Source organism: Lissotriton vulgaris, chromosome 8 (assembly GCF_964263255.1).
Source record: "Lissotriton vulgaris chromosome 8, aLisVul1.2, whole genome shotgun sequence".
NCBI lineage: Eukaryota > Metazoa > Chordata > Amphibia > Caudata > Salamandridae > Lissotriton > Lissotriton vulgaris.
The window spans coordinates 1,432,609,197-1,432,632,737 of record NC_141696.1 but is presented as its reverse complement, the minus strand read 5'-3'; the positions used below and the strand labels follow the sequence as shown (position 1 = coordinate 1,432,632,737).

The 23,541-nt window shown below is 45.5% G+C and overlaps 1 protein-coding gene across 1 annotated transcript in view; it reads left to right on the top strand.

Annotated features, from left to right (window-relative positions):
- The first annotated feature begins 3,908 nt into the window (after positions 1-3,908).
- Positions 3,909-23,541, top strand: part of PDZK1 (PDZ domain containing 1) — a 107,730-nt gene continuing 88,097 nt past the window's right edge. Inside the window, exon 1 of the mRNA XM_086935503.1 lies at positions 3,909-4,060. Within this exon, the coding sequence (XP_086791629.1) occupies positions 3,970-4,060 (91 nt within the window). The 5' untranslated portion in view covers positions 3,909-3,969. The remainder of the gene's footprint in view (positions 4,061-23,541) is intronic.

The following is a 23,541-nucleotide window of genomic DNA, read 5'->3' as shown; positions in this document are numbered from 1 at the left end:
AATGAGGAGGAGGGAGTTGAAACTCCTGAGACTTCTAGATTGGACGGCTTTCTTGAGTTTGGAAGCTAGGTATTCCTGTATCCCTGTATGCAAGGCTTTGTGTGTAAGGCAGGCAGTTCTGAAGCTGGCACGCATTTCCATTGGGAGCCATTTTAGATCTCTGAGTGCGGGAGATATATGGTCAAATTTCTGGACTCTGGTGACCATTCTGGCAGCTGCATTGAGGGTAGTCTTGAGTGGTGCTAGGTGGGAGAGAGCTGTACCGGAGAGGACTGCGTTCCTATAGTCCAGTCTAGACAACACTAGAGATTGGGTGGCTTGGTTGAGGTCCATAGGTGGAATGTGGGTTTGATTTTATTGAGGAGCTTCAGATTGAGGAAAGCGCTCTTAGCGGAGTTCTTGATGTGATTGGTCATGGATAGTTTGTGGTCAAGGGTGATTTCAAGTGATTTTACCAAGTTTGCCAGAGTGAGACTCCCGTTGAGGGCATCGATTGCTTTCAGACATTCAACGATTTGCAGGTTTTCTTCCTTGGTGGAGATGAGGAGAATCTTGGTTTTTCACTGATTGGGTTTAAGGTGGTTTGTTGATAGCCATTTTTGGACTTCTCTGAGAGTATTGTTGAGTCTTAGAATCTCGTTAAAGGAGGAGGTTTCCAAGTAGATCTGGGTGTCATCTGCATATAGATGGAAGGGGATGTTGGCTTTTTTCAGAATGATGGTGAGGGGTTCCATATATATGTTGAACAGTTGAGGGGTGGGAACGGATCCTTGGGGACACCTCTGTTCACGAGAAGGTCAGATGTAAAGGATTTTATTTTTAATCTTTGGGAGCGATTTTGATAGAAGGAGAAGAACCATTGAAGGACCACTTTGGCTGTACCTACCAGCTCTTTGAGAGCCCTGATGAGAAGCCTGTGATCTACCGTGTCAAAGGCTGCTGACAAGTGTAGAAGGATGAGTCACACAATAAGGCCCTCCCTGCCTTTTGTCTGCTGAAACTTTGCCCATCCATATGCTACCAATGAGTTCTCTTCTAATTGAATCGTGGGAACCCCAATTTGTGACAAGGGAAACCAAAAACTACTCTTAACACAGGTATGTCACTAAGGGAGCAGCCAGAAAATGAAAATAATCCCCCACTTTAAATTGAAGCTCTGATGGCACCAAGCAAGCAAAGCAAGAAAGCCGAGCCCTCCCTCGAAGAGCTTCCTTGTATCTTCCATTCAAGCATCTATCCATTTACCTTTCCACTCTTCCATCCACTATTTCACCTTCACATTCTGTCAGCCAGTTATTCTTTCATCCATCAGTCAATCTTTCCCCATCCCAGCAATCCATCTACACTGCCATCCATTGATCCATTCATCCAGTCTGATATTCATCCATCCATCCTCTCTGCAATCCATCCATCCACTCTGTCATACGTCAATCTGCTCTGTAATTCGTCCATCCCAGTCTGCCATCAATTCACTCAACCATCCACTCTGCTATCCAGTCACTCGCTCATTCATCCAATCACTCACCCATCCCCTACTCTGCCATCCTTTCATCCTTCTATCCACCACTCCGTCCATACATACATACATTTACTCTGTTATCCTTTCACCTGTCCATCCACTTATTCATTCACTCACCCATACATGCATCTATCCATCCACCCGTTTTACTCTGTCATCGTTTCCCCTGTCCATTCACCTATGCTTTCACTCATCCTTTCATCCACTCATCAATCTACCCACTCATCCATTTTTCCTTCCTTCCTTTCACCCTTGCTTCCAATGCTGCCTCATTATTTCCCTTTTCTATTCACCAGTTTTCGTTGTTCCTTGCTCCTGCTTGCTCTTCTACTGACCCTCGGTTCCTTTCTAGTATTAATGATGCCGAGTTACAAACAGAAGAGGCCCATGAATCACCTACCCCCCCCCCCCCCCCCCCCCGCTGTAATGCTAAAGCAGGGGTTCACGACGCCCCTGTAATGGCACACTGGAAAGTGAAAACAGAGTGTTGACGTGGAAAGAGAGTGTGAGCATGAGGTAGAAGACATGGGTACCTGTCTCCCCAGCCCACAACAGCAGACTGGATAGTGCTGCAGAGCTTCCTCACATGCTCTCTGCTCTAGAGGAGAGAAGATGGGCTCAGAACTCAGGACACCATGCTAGAGCCCAAGGGTGATGGGGCATGTCATGGAAAAGAAACTAGCCACGCCATGGCACATTGAGCAGCATGGAGGCACACAGCATGATGGCATATTTTACAGCAAGGTGACACACTGAACAGCACGGTGGCATATTGAGCAGCACAATGGCACTTTGAACAGCATGGTGGCACATTGAACAACAAGTTGGCACATGGAACATTATGGTGGCACACTGAACATTAGGGTGGCACATTGAACAGCACAGTGGCATATTGAGCAACATGGAGGCACATTGAACAGCACGGTTGCATATTGAAAAGCACGTGGCACATTGAACAACATGGTGGCACATTGAACAGCATCATGACACAATGCAGCATGGTGGCATATTGAGCAGCATGTGGCACATAGAACAGCGCAGTGGCATATTGAGCTGCATGGTGGCACATTGAACAGCACAGTGGTACATTGAGCAGCATGGTGGCACATTTAACAGCTTGGTGGCGCATTGAACAGCATGATGGCGCACTGAAAAGCATGTTGGCATACTGAACATCATGGTGCATCTTGAACAGCACAGTGAACAACATGGTGGCACATTCAACAGCATGGTGGCACACTGACCAGCATGGTGGCACATTGAGTTGCATGGTGGCACACTGAACAGCATGGTGGCACACTAAACAGCGTGGTGGCACATTGAACAGCATGGTGGCAAATTGAACAGCATGGTGACACATTGAACAGTGTGGTGGCACATTGAATAGCATGGTGGCACATTCAACAGCATGGTGGCACACTGACCAGCATGGTGGCGCATTGAGTTGCATGGTGGCACACTGAACAGCATTGTGGCACACTAAACAGCGTGGTGGCACATTGAACAGCATGGTGGCATATTAAGCAGTGTGGTTGCACATTGAACAGAATGGTGGCAAATTGAACAGCATGGTGACACATGGAACAGTGTGGTGGCACATTGAACAGCATGGTGGCACATTGAACAGCGCAGTGGCAAATTGAACTTCATGGTGGCACATTGAACAGCATAGTGTCACTTTGAACAGCAGGGTGGCATACTGAATAGCAGGATGGCACATTGAACAGCATGGTGGCACATTGAACAGTGTGGTGGCATATTAAGCAGTGAAGGCATCAGCAATGAAAAGGGGCCACTTTGCAGCAACGAATGATATTTCGAGAATGATCCTCTCCCAAATGACCCATGCAACTTGTTGGCTTTTTTAACACCCTTCATTCAATGTGTGGCCAGGGGCTCAGAAGTCCAGCGGTGGACGAAGCTTCAATCTTCGCCATAGAGCTGTCCTGCCGTTTTTGCTAAGTGTCTGAAATTTAGCAGCATTTGCTTGCCGGATTGGCTTTCCACAAGTGAGAATTGGTAACAAATGTCCTCACCAAAATATGTTTCCACAGGGCTTCTATGAAGGCTGGGTTTCCTTCCTGCAACCCTGATTTTGGAGGGCATCTACTCCCGCATCTGCTGGTTAAACTTCGACAACTTCTTAGAGTTTGTGAAGTTTTTAAAAACGGTTTCAATAAAGTGCTGACGAAAATGCAATGTGACTTTGCACAATCTCTTTGATTTTGGTGACAGCACTAGAGCTGCCAGGGGCCAGTCTTTGCTGTCCCCTCTCCAGCACAAGAGAGGATTCTGCAGCCTGGTCTGACCTCCTGAAACACCCTCATGCACAAGTCACCCTCCTGATAAACAAAAATGGTTTCCCATCTGCTGGCAGGGAGGTTAGATGATCAGCAGGAGCGGAGTTAAATAGATCACGCTTCACACCAACCTTTGACCACTCAAAGTCCATGTCTGTGCTGATTCCCTCCCCGGGGAGGCCTGCGGGCCCTGTGCAGAGGAGCCCAGTTCCTGCCAGAGCCTCTCTGCGCCAGCAGCAAGGTAAGGGACTTCGTGGTATGAGGGGGGTTTGTGGAAGAAGGGTCGGGCGAGGCTTCTGTCAAACGGACCGCCATGTTTCTCTACAGACTTGTGCCCAGTATGGCTCATGTTCAATTCACAAACGTCCGCGCCGTACTAGCTGCCTTTGTTAAATGTTTTGCATATTTTAAAATGGAATGTTCTGGACTTTTGGTCGCACTTGCAACTTTGCTGCTCGTGCAATAGGGCAAAAGCTGGGAGGTCTGCCTGGTGGCGGCGGGTGCCTGCCCTGGGCACGCTCTGGGTGAGACATTGAGCGCGGTGCGGGGGGAACCATTGTTACATTTCTGCGGGGGTGTGGCTGATGGGCGTCAATTACAGGTAGCCGGGGTAGCTGCTTCCTCTGACCTGCCATTCACATTTACACTTGCGATGCCTTTCCTTTCCCGGGTCTCTGGGATGCTTAAGGGAGCAGCGGGCAGAGAAAGTAAACAAGGCTCAGACAGAACTATTTACTCTCTGTAGTAGCCAGCCCTTATCCTTCCTGCAGCCAGTCACAGAGGGCTGTTCCTGGACTGGGGGTGGATCAAGGTCCCACAGTCTGAAGTCATCAGGGGGTCAAAGAATGAGTGACACCAACTGCCCTACTCCTGGCATTTTAGTGGCCGCTTTATACTGGGCTCTCTGGTCACTCCTAGTATAGACCAGGGGTCTCCAAACCGGACCTGGAGGGCCAGATCCATGCCAGATTTTTAAAATAATGGATCCGGCCCTCCAGGACCGGTTTGGAGACCCCTGGTGTAGACAGAAGCAGACTCAGGAAGATTGATTTGCATTCATAGGACGGCGGTGACGATCGTGTTCTTAATGTTCAGCTAAATGTCCACAGGGTGTGGTGGCGCACTTCGCAGGAGGACGAAAGGCAGATGGGAAATGTACCCTCGCACACCAGGGATGTGATGAAGGCTTTTCTTGCTTCTACCTTTTAACTGCAGTGGCTTCTACCCACTTCACAACTTCAGGGAAATCACACCACCTCCCCTTCTACTCTGCAAAAACCTTGGTCACTCCAGCTACTTAGCAAATGAGAACGCCGTATTGTAGTGTAGCGCCTATGTAGAGCTTGTACTCCTCATGGAACCGCAAAGTGCCCAGTGCACAAACGGCGGCACACCCTTCCACACTCCTCCCTCCAGATGCCTACCTCCGCCACATGGATGGTAGTGAGGCAGGACTGCCCCTTGCCAGGTGTATGGGTGTGTTCTGCTGCCCTCAGTGCCCCAGTGAGTACGTACCTGGTATCCTGATCATGTTTTAATGTTTTACTTTGATTCACACTAATGCCAGTGTCAGCGCAGAGGCACACGTCACTCTCTGACTATCAGTCTCTGACTATGTGTGGTCCAGGACCAGTCCGGTGACCTGGAGGGGTGCACCAAGTGTGCCTTATTGCTGACAGTGGGCGACTGCCACTTCAAGAGCACAGCGGTGGCATCATACAGCAGTTGAGAGAGATCAATATTGTGACCAAACCTTTTGCCACTGGGGTTGAGGCCTACTTGTCCACCTGAGTAAAGTTCTACTATTTGAATACCCAGACCCTTGCGCTGACGTCCCATGTGTGTGTCAAGCATGTGTAGTGAGTGTAATGCGTGCACGTGTGAAGAAGCCAAACTGATGGAGAGTAGTGGGATCTGTTGCACTGGCCCCTGCTTTCCTCCTCCTCTTTTTTGCTAAATTCGTTTTTGTTGGCTTTAACCCCTTTGCTGCGGCGGCTATTCTGCCGCAGCGCTAAGGGGGCAGGGGGGCCGCGCGGCGCGCCCATGCTGGTGATGAAACCGCTGCATCACCAGCCTCGGTTGAGCTGTGCTCATGACGGAGCGGTTCCGTCATGGCCCCGCCCGCTCAATGGAATGCGCCGCGCAGGCGCGCCGAGTGGGCCATGACGGAACCGCTCCGTCATCAGCACAGCTCTACCGAGGCTGGTGATGCAGCGGTTTCATCATCAGCACGGAAGCGGTTAAGGCTCTAGTCTAAGCACTTTACCACTGCTAATAATTGCTAAAGTGCAGGTGCTCTCTATTTAAAACATAGTAACATTGGTTTAGCCACAATTGGCATAATTAATTTACATAAAAGTCCCTAATAAAGCGCTCTACATGTGCCCAGGGATTGTAGGTCAAATGCTACGGGTGGGCCATGCAGCACCCACTTTAGTAGCCCTTTCAACAGGTCTCAGGCTTGCCATTGCAGAGACTGTGTGTGCAGTTTTATGCTACCATGTCAACCTGGAGAGTTAACCCTTTTGCCAGGCCCAAAGCTTCCTTTTAAATATGAATCAGTCACCCCTAAGGTAGGCCTTTACAGTCCTATGGGCAGGGTGCAGTGTGTTTAAAAAGTAGAACATAAACTTTTCAGTTTTACATGTCTTGGTAATGAAAAACGATTACATTCGTTTTTCACTACTGCAAGGCCTATCTCTCCCATAGATTAACATTGGGATTGCATTATTACATTCCGTAGGTGTAAGTTCCAATTGGGAAATCAAGGATATTTCGATTTTGGTGTCTAAAATAATCCAATCTACCCTTGTGGGCTTGGGTAATAAAGATTATCAGGCCAAGGTGCCAACAAATAATTCTAAATTCATAAAATCTTGAGATGTTCTACTGCAGCATCATGAACTGATTTTTGGTTTTACCAATATACACTAAACCACATGGACATTCAATGCAGGAAATAATATTACATGTATTGCAGTTGGAAAAATGTTTTATCTCAAACTGTTATTCACTGATGAAAAATGTTTTGGTGTTTTTTGTCGTATTGCATGCTACACAACTGTTGCGCTTAAAGTGGCCTATGACCCGTGTCAAAGGCAGAATATTTTGTACTATGGGTACAGCGGGTATCTGATACGCATAAACCAATCTGTCTTTTAAATTGGATCCTCTTTTAAAGGCAACAATGGGTTTCTCCTTAAATTAAAGAATCTCCTTGATGAGGATCAAGTGTTTGCCTATTATCTTGTTTATTATGTTGGTTAAGATACCAACAGTGGATACCAAAACATTGACGCATGAATCCATTTTATGTCCAATTGTTGTTCAAAGATTTCTGTAGGATGTAATCTAGGCACTATGTATAGGCCAGTTTTTGGTATGTCGTAGAAATGGTTTTGGTACATTGCTGACTAGGACAAAGTGCTATATCTAATGGTTAAGCATCTGTCATCAATGTACTTAAAGTAACATTTGAACCCTGAAATTAAATGTAAAAGGTTACAAATACGAAAATAAGTAATACACTCAGCTTTGTTGAGATGTTTTTGTTTTATTAAATGAGATTTTATACATGTTTATGAAAATTAATTCATGAAGCTACAGTAGAGCAGCTCAAGTATTTATACATTTAGAATCACTTTCAGGAAGTTGGCATTTTCTTATTTAAACTATTCTGTGCCAAAGCCTATCTCTGAATACACATCTGAAGTGGGAGCCAGCTGGGCTTTTTTTGTTCCCTTTAGACAGCCACCCACAAAGGGAGCTTACATGTGCCTCATGGGCCAAGTCTAGCTTGGATTTTTTAGCAGGAAGTGCCAGCTCTGCCTGACCCTGGCTTTGTGTGTGGGAAGATCTTCCTGGCAGAAAACAGCCAGCGAGGATAAGTAAAGTATCTTCTTATTTGATGGATGGGTAAGATGATAATAAACTGAGTGCATTTGACTATTAGTAGGTAAGAAGCACAACAAGCCTGATTCATGCTACTCCTGAAGTCACCAGAATGGGAACCCAAAGTTAGGGCGGATCATGTGGGAGTAGAGAGGAAACAGGTGGGGGGAGCATCTACAGGGGAATTGAGCTCAAATTGTCCTATGGTAAATTTACATGTGCATATTTACTCATGAGTAAATTTACTCTTCCACCTACGCTTAATTCTTCCCGTTCTTGCTATTCACTGTTTCCAAGTGTAGATTGACACTGAAGTGTACACATAGGTCTTCACCTCCTGAAAACAGGTGGTGGCGACATCTAAGACTGAATTTACAAGTGTAAAGGTACAATTAGTAACTTAACATACATTTGATATTATTCATTTCAGTTAACACCTTAACTGCTAGCGGTTTTCCCGCTGTGTGCTGGGTTTTCGAAAATCCCGAGTAACATGACGAGCTCAGCTCGTCATGAGCATCGAAGGGGTTAATATAACCATTCCATTTAAAACGTCAGTAAAAAGATTCTAATATATTATTGCTTTTGCAATTCAAGATAACTAATAAATACAAAAACAGTGATAAAATGCCTAGTCTTTGGTTAAGTGCTTTCAAGTGCAGGGTTCAAAGGTAGAGTGTCAGAAACTCCGCTAATCTTAGTTTTAAAGATAACAGGAAGAAAACCCCCATACAATGTATTCAAATGTTTATCAGTGATTTGCCAAAGTGATGTGGTAGATGGAGGTGGCACAAATAGGTGGAGATCTCCCCCACTTGGGGGGAGATCTCCAGCACTGGACTCAGATGTGCACCACTGGGCTGGAGCTCTCTCTATAGTAAAGGAGAAAAGTGATAGTTTATTGATTTTTATTTAAACTTTAAAATAAAAATGAACTTTAATTTAAAATGATTATTATAACCTATACTTAATAAAATAAAATGTTTCAGCGCATTAACCCATCAGATTAAATATGTATTCAATATTTAACTAATTAAAATTGAATCCATTAATTTTAAATATTATTTTAATACACATTTAAAAAAAATCGCATCCTCATTAACATTTCAATATTTAATGAATATTTATGACATGTAGTTTGCAAGTAATGTGCTTAATTAATTTTAATGACTTTTATTTTTTCATTAAAAGGTAAAAGTTATTTATATGTATATTCAATAACTTAACTGGTTTTATGTTGTTTAAAAAATAGAAAACATTTTATTTTAGAAGGCTAGTCAGGAGTCTATTTACAGCATTTTTGTGGTCTTTTGGTCTGTAATAACTAGAATAGAATTATAGACTGTGAATAGCAATGGGCTTTCTCTTTTGTGTTTCTATTAGCATGTTCCTCTATAGGCCCTCCCTAAACCCCTCCAAATGTGTAGTAAATAATTCCATTTTCTAGCCACTCTGCTACTTACAACTGAGGGCCTCATTACGATGTCAGGCAGAAAGCCTCTGCCAGACAATCGGAATTTCCTAGACCACGTCGGAACCCTTCCGACCGACTCGGTCGGTTTACAATCCGTCCGGATTGTAAACCGCGAGGTCCTCCCGAATCGGTTCCGACTGGCTCTTGGAGAAGTCGTGTCCATTGGAACTGCATTGTGCAGCTCTACGAATAGCGTTTCTGACTAACCAATTACGATGTAGATTTCCAACAGCCTTTCAGAGTCGGCCTGTCTGACATGAAAAGGCTGTCATAAAGTGACTTGGGGGGCCCTAGCAGGGCCCTATTCATCCTGCGGCCTCTGGTTGGGGGCTGCGGTGGTACCTAAGGGGCCAGCCTGTAAAACCCTGTACTTGGTGCCTGCCACAGGGTGCAGGGATTTACAAACACACCCTATTTTCCCATTGGAGCCTGTGTTGCTGGGTGGAACACAGCCACCCATAGTGAACAATGGGACTCCAACCAAACAGTGTTTTGTCGCATTGTAATCGGTCGGGCAGAACCGCCGACCGCGAGTCGTCCGGTTCTCGAATCTGCAATGTGTCAGGCAGAAAGATCCCGCCCGACATCGTAATGAGGCCCCTAAGTAGTAAACTTGCATGTGTGGGGATCTCCCCATAGAAAAAGACAGGATAGTTGCAGGTTAAGATTTACTCCCATAGGTTTGTAAACTACATTCTGTAGTTAGTAAGCAGTGCTAAGAACTACGTTCTGTACCACAAAATGCAGTTTGTGAATAGAGTCCAAAGACAAAAACTTGTGTAATCATTGATTGTGTAGTATTTAGTGCAACTGTGTGATTAAAGTACTGGGCAAGATATGATGATTATTGTGTTGGTTGGTTGATTCTTGAGTGCTGAGCTTGAGTACCCCACACTACTTCCCTGAGAAGCCTGTGACTACTCTCCTTTCCTACCCCGAGAATCAAAGCCTGAAAGGGTTGTACTGTGCCCAGTTTGCAAAGCTATAGTAGGACAGGCTGTGGGACATCTGGAGTAAACAACCTATCCCCCCACAGTTGAGTCCCAGTAGACCTTGCCTGCCCCACTGCCCCCTGAATGGGGTTTGACCGATGCCGTCCAATCCTGCCTGCTCACCCCATCACTTCTGCACTTAGCGCCTGACTTTTAAAAGTATTTCATATATTTTATTGTTACAAAAAATAATTATGTTTCCTTTATTGATTATCTTATGTCTTTGGTATGCATTGTTTGTTGCCTCTTTCATCAGGACTTTTCCTTCCTCCATGTAGACTGCTTATTCCTCTGACCATTGTCTATTACATGTATCACTTCATTTTCCATATTTAATGTACTTAGGTATCTCTGACCTAACTCCAGGACTCTACTCGGCATATCAGAATCAGAAAGGGGGCAGTGGATACTATTAGAGCTGGAGGGGCATCTTTGGGCTGGGGACCTGATCCCACCCAACTAGGAAAGCATCCCTAAAGGAGTGGCGCACAGTATTTTTTTAATATATTTGTATTCACAGTTACATGGATACAATAGCACATTAATACAAAAAACACAAGTGGAAGAAGGCACAAGAAACGTTGCATCAATAATAGAATCATGCAAATATGTATACGTCAAAAAGCAAGAACACCTGCTACGTATAGGAAATAATGTCAATACCATTGTAATCCTGAGTTGATATCCCTTGCGAGCCATGGGCCTCACACTTTGTTGAATTTATTTGCACAGCCCCTTCACTTGTAAATACCTTCAGCTGCACAGTAGTTCATACCTATAATACAGTCACCTACAGGTGGAGGCGCAAATCTCCACAAATAGCGTGCAATGTTTCTTTTTACGATCAGAAATGAGGTGCCACCGAAAATCTTCTGTGACCTGAGACTTTCAGCCCTCCATAATACTTAATAAAGCCACCCTTGCATTGGGTGAAGATGGATTCTTTAGTACTTCAGCATGGAATTCAAATTCTGTCTGCCAGTGGGACAAGCTCAAAGGACAGGCCCTAATTATGTGGAAAATGGAGCCATTGAGTCAGAGCAGGGCATGCAAATAGAACTCTTCACCCTACCCATCCTCCAGAGTCATTCTGGGCTCTAATAAACCCTATAAAATAGTTGAACTGCTACTTACAACTGAGGGCCTCATTACGATGTCAGGCAGAAAGCCTCTGCCAGACAATCGGAACTTCCTAGACCACGTCGGAACCCTTCCGACCGACTCGGTCGGTTTACAATCCGGCCAGATTGTAAACCGTGAGGTCCTCCCAAATCGGTTCCAACTGGCTCTCGAAGAATTCGTGTCGATTGGAACAGCATTGTGCAGCACTACGAATAGTGTTTCTGACTAACCAATTACGATGTAGATTTCCAACAGCCTTTCAGAGTTGGCCTGTCTGACATGAAAAGGCTGTCGCAAAGTGATTTGGGGGGCCCCTAGCAGGGCCCCATTCAGCCTGCGGCCTCTGGCTGGGGGCCGCGGTGATACCTAAGGGGCCAGCCTGTAAAACCCTGTACTTGGTGCCTGCCACAGGGTGCAGGGCTTTACAAACACACCCTATTTTCCCATTGGAGCCTGTGTTGTTGGGTGGAACACAGGTTCCCATAGTGAACAATGGGACTCCAACTAAACAGTGTTTTGTCGCATTGTAATCGGTCGGGCAGAACCGCCGACCTCGAGTCGGCCATTCTCGAATCTGCAACGTGTCAGGCAGAAAGATCCCGCCCGACATCGTAATGAGGCCCCTAAGTAGTAAACTTGCATGTGTGGGGATCTCCCCATAGAAAAAGACAGGATAGTTGCAGGTTAAGATTTACTCCCATAGGTTTGTAAACTACATTCTGTAGTTAGTAAGCAGTGCTAAGAACTACGTTCTGTACCACAAAATGCAGTTTGTGAATAGAGTCCAAAGACAAAAACTTGTGTAATCATTGATTGTGTAGTATTTAGTGCAACTGTGTGATTAAAGTACTGGGCAAGATATGATGATTATTGTGTTGGTTGGTGGATTCTTGAGTGCTGAGCTTGAGTACCCCACACTACTTCCCTGAGAAGCCTGTGACTACTCTCCTTTCCTACCCCGAGAATCAAAGCCTGAAAGGGTTGTACTGTGCCCAGTTTGCAAAGCTATAGTAGGACAGGCTGTGGGACATCTGGAGCAAACAACCTATCCCCCCACAGTTGAGTCCCAGTAGACCTTGCCTGCCCCACTGCCCCCTGAATGGGGTCTGACCGATGCCGCCCAATCCTGCCTGCTCACCCCATCACTTCTGCACTTAGCACCTGACTTTTAAAAGTATTTCATATATTTTATTGTTACAAAAAATAATTATGTTTCCTTTATTGATTATCTTATGTCTTTGGTATGCATTGTTTGTTGCATCTTTCATCAGGACTTTTCCTTCCTCCATGTAGACTGCTTATTCCTCTGACCATTGTCTATTACATGTATCACTTCATTTTCCATATTTAATGTACTTAGGTGTCTCTGACCTAACTCCATGACTCTACTCGGCATATCAGAATCAGAAAGGGGGTAGTGGCTACTATTAGAGCTGGAGGGGCATCTTTGGGCTGGGGACCTGATCCCACCCAACTAGGAAAGCATCCTTAAAGGAGTGGCGCACAGTATTTTTTATATATCTTTGTATTCGTAGTTACATGGATACAATAGCACATTAGTACAAAAAAACACAAGTGGACGAAGGCACAAGAAACGTTGCATCAATAATAGAATTATGCAAATATGTATATGTCAAAAAGCAAGAACACCTGCTACGTATAGGAAATAATGTCAATACCTTTGTAATCCTGAGTTGATATCCCTAGCGAGCCATGGGCCTCATACTTTGTTGAATTTATTTGCACAGCCCCTCCACTTGTAAATGCCTTCAGCTGTACAGTAGTTCACACCTATAACACAGTCACCTACAGGTGGAAGCGCAAATCTCTGCCAATAGCGTGCAATGTCTCTTTTCATCATCAGAAGTGAGGTGCCACCTAAAATCTTCTGTGACCTGGAGGACATTCAGCTCTCCATAATTCCTAATAAAGCCACCCTTGCATTGGGTGAAGATAGAGTGTTTACAACTTCAGCATGGAATTCAAATTCTGTCTGCCAGTGTGGCAAGCTCAAAGGACAGGCCTAAATTATGTGGAAAATGAAGCCATTGAGTCAGAGCAGGGTATGCAAACAGAATGTTTCACCCTACTCATCCCCCAGAGTCTTTCTGGGCTCTAATAAACGCTATAAAATAGTTGAACTGTATCATCTGAAAGTTGGAAAAAATGACCAAAGCATGAGCTTTTGGCCTCTTGCCAATGGAGTCTTCAAGTTCCCCCACGTCCCGTTCCCAAGCAAATCTCACCTCCATCAGAGAATGAGTGGTGTTAGGAAGGAGAGCTCTATATATATAATCTAGGGGCCACTTTGTGACCCAGTGGTTCCACAATTAACTTAGGTTCAAGCAGGTTGAACTCTGGGACAGCCTCCAGTCTTTCTTTATATACATCTAATACATGGCCCAGTTGCAGATATCTAAAGAACCGCGATTCATGTAACTCAAGCTCTTCAGTTAGTTGTTCAAAAGTTGTTATATGGTCCTGATCCCAGGCATCTCTCCACTGCGAGAGATTGATGGGGTCCCAGGACCTAAACCTAGACAGTTTTGCCACTTGGCCCAAATTAGTGCCCACACAAAGCAGACTCTTATTAGTAAGGCCCTCAAGCCATTTAATGTGTTTGAGGGCCACCCTCCAGCACAAGAAGATGAAGTCTTGTAATCTGTAGAAGGGAGCACTAGAAGGTCCACCATAGAGCTTGCATAGAGTTCCTAGTTTTCTAGGGGTGTCCAACTCCAATTGTGCAGATGAGTCTTGTCTATTTCAAAGTCATCAGAGTCTTGTCTACTTTTAAACAGACAATTGCCAATTTGTACCAATTGTGCTGCCCAGTAGTAGATCCTGATATTCAGAACTCCCAAGCCACCCTAACAAAAGGAGGGAGAATACATTTAATTTGCGATACCCGGGAGAGTTTACCACCCACATGAATCTCGCAACCAACAACTGCATGTCAGAGAAAACATATGCTTGGAGTAAAAACAGATAATTCTGAAGCATATATAAAAATCATGGCAGTACTATAATTTTCCAGAGAACTAAGATGGTAAGAGGCATACTCCTTGGATGGTGTATTCAGTTTCAGTATCATGGAAATTATTGCACACTAAAGATCTTCCAGAGTGGTGGCTGACTTTCAAATCTCCTCAAAAGGGGCCAAGAGATGTGGTGCCAGTTAGGAAGATTTTCTTTTTTGGGAAAATAAAATTGGCAGGCTAGATAGTGCCCATATCTGGAGTAATCTGAAGACCAATGATTACACCAATGCTGAGTTTTACCAACACTAAGTATCTCATGAAGGCTGCCAGCAACAAAGAAGAGGTCACATGAGGTAAATAAGCTTTCTTTTAACACATATATCTTACCTAACCCACATAGAAAATGGACTATGCAGGATACAGTTACAAAGTTTCAACATGAAAGAGGTTTTGATATGTTTTGATTGATGGTGCAACATTTTGGCTATACCAGATTTTTTTAAAATAAACCACTCATTAACAAACTGAAAGAAGCCCAGGGCAAGGCAGATGGATGACACAAAAACTAAAAAACAGACAATAGTACAATTCCTGTGCTGAAACCCACACCTTGTTACTGAGTGAAGGAAAGATCAAATTTAAGACTCTATATTCCAAGAATACATCAAATTGCACATCGTCCTGGGGTAACTTGAGACAGGTGTGAGGCTACACAATATAAACAGCACTGAGCTCAGCAGACACCAACAAGATCACCCAGTCCAGCAAAAGCATGGAGGTCAATCCCTCTTAGTAAAAGTTCAAAACTATAAATTGTCCTCCCCAGTGCTCCACCAATGAAAACATTACAGTACTCTGAAGTGCCAACAAGGCAACATAATAATAACGCTCAAAACTTCCTAAGCAAATTATTAAATTCTGACAAGATTTATGGATGGTATTCCTGTGAAGAAATTCTTCAAGAAATACATATTATCCTATCTCATTCTCCGAATTCAAACAAGGAGCTGTTGGCTGTGTTCTTCAAGAGCAGAAACTCTGGATTTGTGGTTTTAGTGTTTAGAACAAGAATCCACACTTGGACGAGAAGCACGTAGGTAAGTCGAACAACATATGTGTTGGTTGATGAATTTCATTTGAAGGCAAACTGATCAAAGGAAGCTACTCTTCAAGAACTCCAATAGGAAACTTTAGAGTGTTCTCATAAATATTAACTTTCTTCTTCTAAGCGTCCCGAGTTAATACATTATCTGAAAGCCAGTCAATGTCTTGCAAAGGATAACTAGTCTGGCCAGAGCAGGTCCTCATAAGTTACGCAAAGTCAATCAATATTTCTAGAGGTAGATATTTGCCTAGGCTCAACTACTGAATGCAGCATAAAACAAAGGTAAACATCTTAAACTTTGGATAAGAGAGAAACTACCATTTTTGAATGGTTCACTTTTTACCTTAGTCTTGTAGCTCAACATCCGTGATCTGAATAACTCTTGTCTCTTTGGACAATATTAGTTAGGATTGGCATTCCACCAAATTTACTGTCTATTTTGTTAAGGTCACAGGAGGAGAACAATGCCCATGTAAGATAGGGGGACAAGAGGCAGCTCTTCCCACCCTTAAGCATCTGGAAGGGAGTCAGGCAGGGATGCATACTGGGCCCGATCCTGTTGTGAGTAGCATGGACAGGAAGGGACGTCATGCTCCCAGGGTTCGGGCCAGTAGAGTGCCTGCTCTGCTCTCTGCAGATGACACTCTCCTGATTTCCAAATCACTAGGATGTCTGCAACAGTTGCTGATGGCTTAGAACTTAGTCTGAAAACGAAATGTATGTTTTTTAACCCTGCTAGAACTAAAACCTACGGTTGCAGACCCTTTGCTGACATAAACACAACAGAGCAGGTATCACATTATGATTATTTAGGGCTAAGGCTAACATCAAGCCTAGATTTATATATGCAGGTCCATAAAGCTGATTGTTCACTATTACACTATTCATCTCAATTACTAAAGACATACAATAAAAATGAAGCTGCTCCAGCAATCGAGATTTATAATAGCAAGGCTCTGGGAACAGCTCTATACAGAGCAGAGATCTGGGGCTACGCCAACTGTGTTTCCCTCTCTCACTCTGAGAACAGGTTTTTTAGGGAGCTATTTGCACTTTTTAAGAGCACTACACTGATCCCATTTCACCTAGATTTGGCATTCAAGAACATTTCTTGGAAGCCTGATCTTCGCCTATCAGTGTATTGGCATAGGAGTTTGACTGCCTTGGATGCTTATAGACATACCCTCAAAGACATATTAGTTCTTCCCGGCATCCAGAAGATGCATATCTTGCACATTAGGCCCTTGTTTAGGAAGTTGGGTCTGGGAAACTTCTGGGAAGCACCTAAGGCCCTCACTCCTGACTCCAAAATGTTAATTAAATCGGCCTATTGGCAGATGGTACATCCAGAGGTCACGGGTAGCAGTGGAGGCACTTTGACTCTGGATTTTCTGGAGTTTAAGTCACCCAGTTATGAAGATATGGTTGATGAGATCACTCCCATTCTGGCCAGGAAAATTTGTTCTTACAAATTTGATACCAGTCTCTACCCATTATGGCTTTGCGTGCTAAGTGGGCAAATGCGGTCTATCATAGCATGGAATGCCCGGCATGTAAGGGGCCAAGAGAAGATGAACTCTACTTTCTATTCTTCTGTCCCGCGTATGATGCCCAGAGGAGAAAATGGTTATTCCCCATGTAGAGATCCTTGGGTGTTATGAGTTTTTTCGTTGCCACCAGGCTCTTAAGATTTGACACCTGTAGGCTAGTGGTGTTTGCTATTGCCAGATGCCTCAAAGGCAGCTTGAATATGGCGGTCCAAGTGCAATCGTGCCACTGATGTTAGTACACCTAAGGAGAAGCATTAAGGGAGCTGGAGGTCTCCAAACGCGTACGGTCAGACCTCCCTCAGACCAGGGGATTGAAATTTGAAATATAGATTATCATGCTATTTTTATAAATTGTGTTTTTGGTACTTTCTTTATATCATATTGTTTTTAGTGGTCTTAAACACAGCATTTAGTCAAAAACCTTTTATGAAAGTTTATATCTCATTTATCCACTTTGTCGCTTGACAATTTGCACTATGCATTTAAATTCTTTGGTGATAACATGCGTATCTGAGTCCCATTCTATTGCTTTTATTTCAGTTTATCTGAATGGCAAAACAGAGTCATCTGGAGCTACCCAGGACTTTTTGCTTTTTGGCACCCTGTTTTATTATGCAGATATATCATTGGGGTTACGCTGTTAGATACATCAGCCATGTGTGCTAAAGGATGGAATCTGGTTTGGAACTTATACCAGTTTACTTAACAGTATTGTAGCAAATTGAGTTTTCTAATTACATTGTGAGCTTCTGTAATTATTGTATTTGTTCTTATCTGCTTTTATGGTTCTACGAACCGAATTAAAGATGATGATGAAGATGATCCGAATAAATGACACCCCAGTCCATTAACAAATATGACAGACACTCTAAAGTAGACATTAGTTTATTTATTTATTCTTTTGATTTCTTGGTATAGCATCCAAGACCATGAGAAACTACAAGGCATTTTGACAGACAGTGATAAATAACGAGCACAATAAATATTCGGACACAAATAAACTCTAAAGGAGGGTTTTCAACTTGAGCAGGCATCTAAAGCCATAAGGTGTTAAAATGTTTAAGGCTGTCAAGTTATCAAAACGATATTTAAGGTCTTTAAAATGTCAAAGATCCATTTTGTGAAACAGTTCTATTTAAAACATTCTAATATGCATCACCAACTGTCCTAAAGCAGCGGTTTTTAAACTGTAGTTCATGGACCCCCGGAGGTGAGCTACGTCTACTCAGGGGGTGTGCAACAAATGAGAATTAAATAATATTTACAGGTTAATAAAGCACATATAAATACATATAAATAAAGAAGCAAAATGTAAAATTGAAAATTGTTAAACAATTTGTTCTCAAGTATGAGGAAATTTGAAATTAGAGGTTACAACTTAAGGAGGTATCCTTAAATTAAAGCCTCCATTAGAAATGAAATCCAGAAGTAGGCAGTTAAATGTAACTGTGGGAGATTTAAAAAGAAAAAGAAAAAAAGCATGCCCTCTTTTTGAATTTCTTTTGAGAAATGTATCTAAGGCCGAAAGTAATCACTTAGTGGGGGAAGTACAATGCCACAATTTAACAAATATATCCCAAAAGCTATGTCCAAAGTAATACAATAACAATCTTCTCAACAAGAGTGCTCTGCTATAATTAATACCTGGAGGAGAAAATGAATGGAGGATCAAGTTATACAGATAGATTTTGCAGGTTGATGAGGAAACCAAGAGTATTACACCAAAAAATAACTCTCTGTAGTAGGAACCATTACATAACAGAGGTAATAGCCAATGGTTATATTTGGATACAATTAGATTAGGGGAAAGATAGGTTAAATTTAAATCATTAAACTGCTCTAGTCTGCTCCAGGTATTTTTTTTACTGTCCCCACCTTAAATGGAATTACATCCGAAGACCTGTTGCATGTGAGTTTTATAATAACTTAAGAAGCAAAATAAGTTATAAAGCTCTGGTCACATTCAAATATAGTAAGAGAGCTAAATGTGTAATCAGAGCAGAACTGCATGCACAGGGTATAACAATATTGCCTGTGCATTAGATAGAAATAACTACTCCCTGGGTTTCATCGTTTTTAAACATCATGCTGGCTTAAGTTTTAAAAAAGTATTTTACCCAAAGGGGAAAATGATACGCAGTGCACTGTTTCCGCAATTGGGATACCCAATCTCCCCCCCTCTTGCCGTAACCATATGGCCAGGGCCTCCACTGCCAACGCGAAAAGGAGGGGGGAAAGGGGACACCCTTGCCTGCTCCCCCTCTCCACCGGGAATGGAGTGGAGATGAGTTTGTCGACTCTCACCCCGGAGGTGAGGCTCCTGTATAAGAGCGTTGTATATGCCATCAATATTGGGCCGATATTTAGTTTTAAGAAGGACTGCAAACAGATGGGACCATGTCAGAGTATCAAACGCCTTCTCAAGGTCAAAAATAAGGCATGCCGCTCGAGGGAATCTGTCCTGTAACCTGTCTTGGATATGAAACAGCCTATGCAGATTATGCGAGGTGTTGCGTTGGGGCACGAAGCCGCACTGGTCTGGGTGCACCAGGGTGGGGAGAATTTGACTGTAGCGATCGGCCAATATCTTTCCCAGGATTTTACAATCTGCGTTCAGGAGTGTGATCGGCCTATACGAAGACGGGAGTGTGGGGTCCCTATGAGGTTTCAGAAACCTCACCACCAACGATTCATGGAATGACTCTGGCATGATGTCACTTGTGCTGGGTCGCAGCACACGTCTGTGTAGTAGTTACGGAATATGTGCAAGATGTCAAGTTGGGAGTGTTGGAGACGCCCGGTCTTGACTGCAAGCTCTGTGATGGGATGCGATGTTGTGTCCTGTTTGACCACCTGTGCCAGTACTGCTCCTGTTCTATTGCCCTCCCAGTGTGTCCGGGCTGCATATGCACAGAAGTTGTATTTGCGCAGGTCTCGCATAGCTTCCGCGTGTGAATGTTTTGCCGCTGAGACCTGCGCCACTGTGGCCCTTCCTGGTCCGTACCCCGGAACAGAACCGCTAACATTTTCTCCGCTCTGTTTAGTGCCTGTTCCAGTGTTCTCCGTACCCCCACTACCTGTTGAATACAGTGTCCCCTGGCGCTAACCTTATATGCGTCCCACTCTATTGCTCTGAGCGAGGTTGAGCCAGAATTGTGTATAAAATGCTCCCGGATATATTCCCCGTGTATTCGGCGAAAGGCTTGATCGGTGAGGCATTCCTGGGGTAGTTTCCATGTTGGGACCAGGGTGTGGGTTGGTCTCCATCTAAGGGTTACTATGTGTGCGTCGTGATCCGATACTATCCGCCCCAAATAGTCAGTGTATTGTACCTTGGGTAGGAGATCTGTGGAGCATAGGAACCTGTCAAGTCTCACTCGTAGGTTTTGAGGGATGGAGTGAAAGGAGTATAATCTGGCATCTGGGTTCTGTGTCCTCCAGGAGTCTGCTAATGCCCAGTGATCTACCCATCTACGGAAGTGTTCTGTTTGTTTGTGCGCAGGGGAATGTGTTGGTGGGGGATGTGACCTATCTAGGTGTAAATCTAGTACACAATTGTAGTCTCCACCCAGGAGCCAAGGTATCGCTGTGTGGTGGTCTAACACTGTGGTAAGTTTGTCCCAGTATTGGTCTTGCTCTGCATTGGGGCGTACACACATACTAATAGTATTGGTTGATCCTCCAGTAGTCCAGTCATGATTACATACCACCCTTCTTTGTCTATTAATCGAGTTTGTTCCTTAAACGGAACCCCAAGTCTGATCCATATAAGTGTACCTCTGGCAAAGGCGAAGTATGCCGTGGCACAGACTATGCCCCGCTTTTTTTTGTGGAGGCGGCCTACTTCCTGTTCTGTCAGATGTGTCTCCTGTAGGAGGGCCACCTGAGCCTGTTGCCTCTAAATATAGGCGTAGACAAAATATCGCTTATTGGCCGTGTGCATACCTCTGACGTTCAATGTCACAAATTTTAAATCTGTGTTAGGCGCTTTATGTGCCATATGTCACCCAATCAGTCAGTGTTCTTCTTTGAGTGCACGTTCCCCTGCATCCAGCCCACCCCATTGGCCCTTCTCCGTCCCACCTCCCTGGGGAAGTCTGCAGTGTCCATTCTCTTCTCCCTTCGCCCGCCCGAGGATATCTGAGAGACTAAGGATATAAAGGGGGACAAACTGTAACTCTGGGGAACATTCCCAACTTGGGGGACCTATTGCTCAGGGCAATACGTCCAAACTGGTTATAATTTGTAGTCTTTAGTTCGTTGTTGTGGGGTAGTGGCTATTCATCTCCGCGGCTACTGCCGGCGCCGTCACATATACATACGAACTTCGGAAATGTACCCTCGTGCATCACATTCGTTCTTGGTTGTTGTCACGGATTTGGAGCAACTCTGTTTAGTGCGACCACTACAGCGAGTCCTGACGGCCGTCGTTCTGCATTCTGACGCTTGGACGGTATTGCATTTACATATTGGTCCGTCTCAGGTTAAGCCGCTCTCACTGTGCGTCCAGGGCCTTTATGAGGCGGACATGTCAACGTGTTCGCTGTTTGGGGGGTCACTATTGAGGCATCATTGAGCCTTCTCTAGAAGCAGGTGCGTCACAGCCCTCGTCTTCAGAGCTGAACTGGTGGGGACCTCCCTCCACATCCGGGGTCAAGGGTGGCCACCGCCTGTATTGCCTTCCTACGCTCTGCGATGATTTGTGTTAGGTCTGGAGAACCGGTTTCAGGAGTTTTATCAGGAATGGTCGAGGTGGCAGGCCTGGCTTGGGTCTACGCGCTGGGACTCGATGCGCTCTTCCAATGGAAAAGTAGGGGGTCAAATCCTTGGCGGGTGTGAAGGTTGCGATCCAGTGATGTATTTGATTGGTTCGGCCCCTTCCGCTCCTTCAGGTAGATTTATAACTCAAATGTTGCTCCTCCGGGAGCGTCCCTCCAAATCGTCCGTTTTTTGTTCCAGAGCCTTGATCCGGGATTGCAACTCTTTGATGGTGTTGTTGCACTTGCGGTTCCACTGCCTGTATAGTCTTCTCACTCTGAGTGACCTTGTCTGTTAGTTTCCTGTGGTCGTCCCGGAGAATGTTGAGATCAGTGGCTAGGGTGTCAAATTTGTTTTCCATCGCCACTCTGGAGTGCTCTATGGCAGCGAGGACTTGGTCCAGTTTTCTGGACATAGAGTCTTCTCTGGTGGGTTCCTCTCGCGATCCGGTCGGTACCGGTGGCTGAGGCGTTTTCATCCGTTGTTCTGTGGTGTGGGTTGTCCCCACCGCCTGTTGATGACCCATTATGGAGGGCGTTGTGTCCTCCCCTCAGTCCCTCGTGGCTGATGGCGGTCAGGTTTGGTCTGGTGTCCGTGACTACCCACTACGTCACTGTGCCCTGTTACTTGCTCCTGGTGCAGGACTGGCTAGTAGTGTTGAACCAGGGTGCTTTCTCCCTGCGAGTCAGTATTGCCTGTTCTTGGAAGGTGGCCCGAAGTTGGGATGGAACGGCAATGTCCCGGCAGTGGCCTTGTGCTATGAGGGTGACCAGCGCTGGTAGGCCTTTCACTGCGCTGCGGCTGCGTTGATGATGATAGAATGCACCTGACAATGATCTCGGGAGGCTGTCCAGGTCAGGCTCCGCTGCTGCCCCGCGAGGGAGGCCACCTCACTGTCTTTGCGATCCCCTGTATGGGGGCCGTAGGGTTCTCACAGCCTCTGCTTTTCCGCCGCTCAGTCGCTGTGCCTTCTTCCACCCCCTCCTGCGTTTCAGGTTGCAGACGGGTGGAAACAGGGGGTACCACGCGTGTGGGCCCGTGTGCTGCGTCTGAAACGGGGTTCTGATCTGCTTATTCTCTGTCCCCTTGGGAGGAATAAGGGTGAGACGCCCTCAGGCCTTGTGGTGTGCTGATACAGCGGTGCCTGTCCGCCCCTGTCACCTCCTCTGAACTCGCCGGGCCTGTAATGCACACGGGCCTCAGGAATGGCCTTGTGTATTTCGGAACTTCCCGGGGGCTCACTGCTAAGATCTCCCCTCCCCCTCCATCTCGACCAACCTGACCGTGCAGCGCTGTCGGTAGGCTCCTCTCCCGCTCCGTATGGAGTGTTTAGCCAACGCTGGATCGCACCCCAGTCCCCACTACGGGTGTCACGAGCGGCAGCCAGAGGCGTGCGGCAGCAGCCCGGGGTCGCCCCCGCTCTTCACTCACTGCGGGCGAAGTGGACTACGCAGCGCGGTCCACTTCGCGCCTCTTCTGTAGCGCCTCCCGCCATCCCAAAGGCCGCACCAGCAGAGAGGAGATCCGGTGGGAGTGGGCACCCCGCCGCAGTTGCGGCCCACCTCAGCGCAGAGGAGCCCCCACCCCTCTGTTCACCGGGTGTCGGCCATCTCCCAGCTGCAAGACCGGAGTGGCCAGCGCCTCACCTGGGGTCCGTAGGCTCTGCGCTGTTGCCGGTATTCCCCTTCCGCCGGGATTGATCGGCCTGTACCGGCCTTCAGCGGGTTCAGCCGATCTGTCGTAAAGCCTCCATTTTAGGGGATCTGACTCGGGGACCGAATGCGGGGCACTCCGAGTGCGCTGTCGCTCACGCGCCGGGGTTTCGGGCACACCGGGATGATCCTTGGGTCTT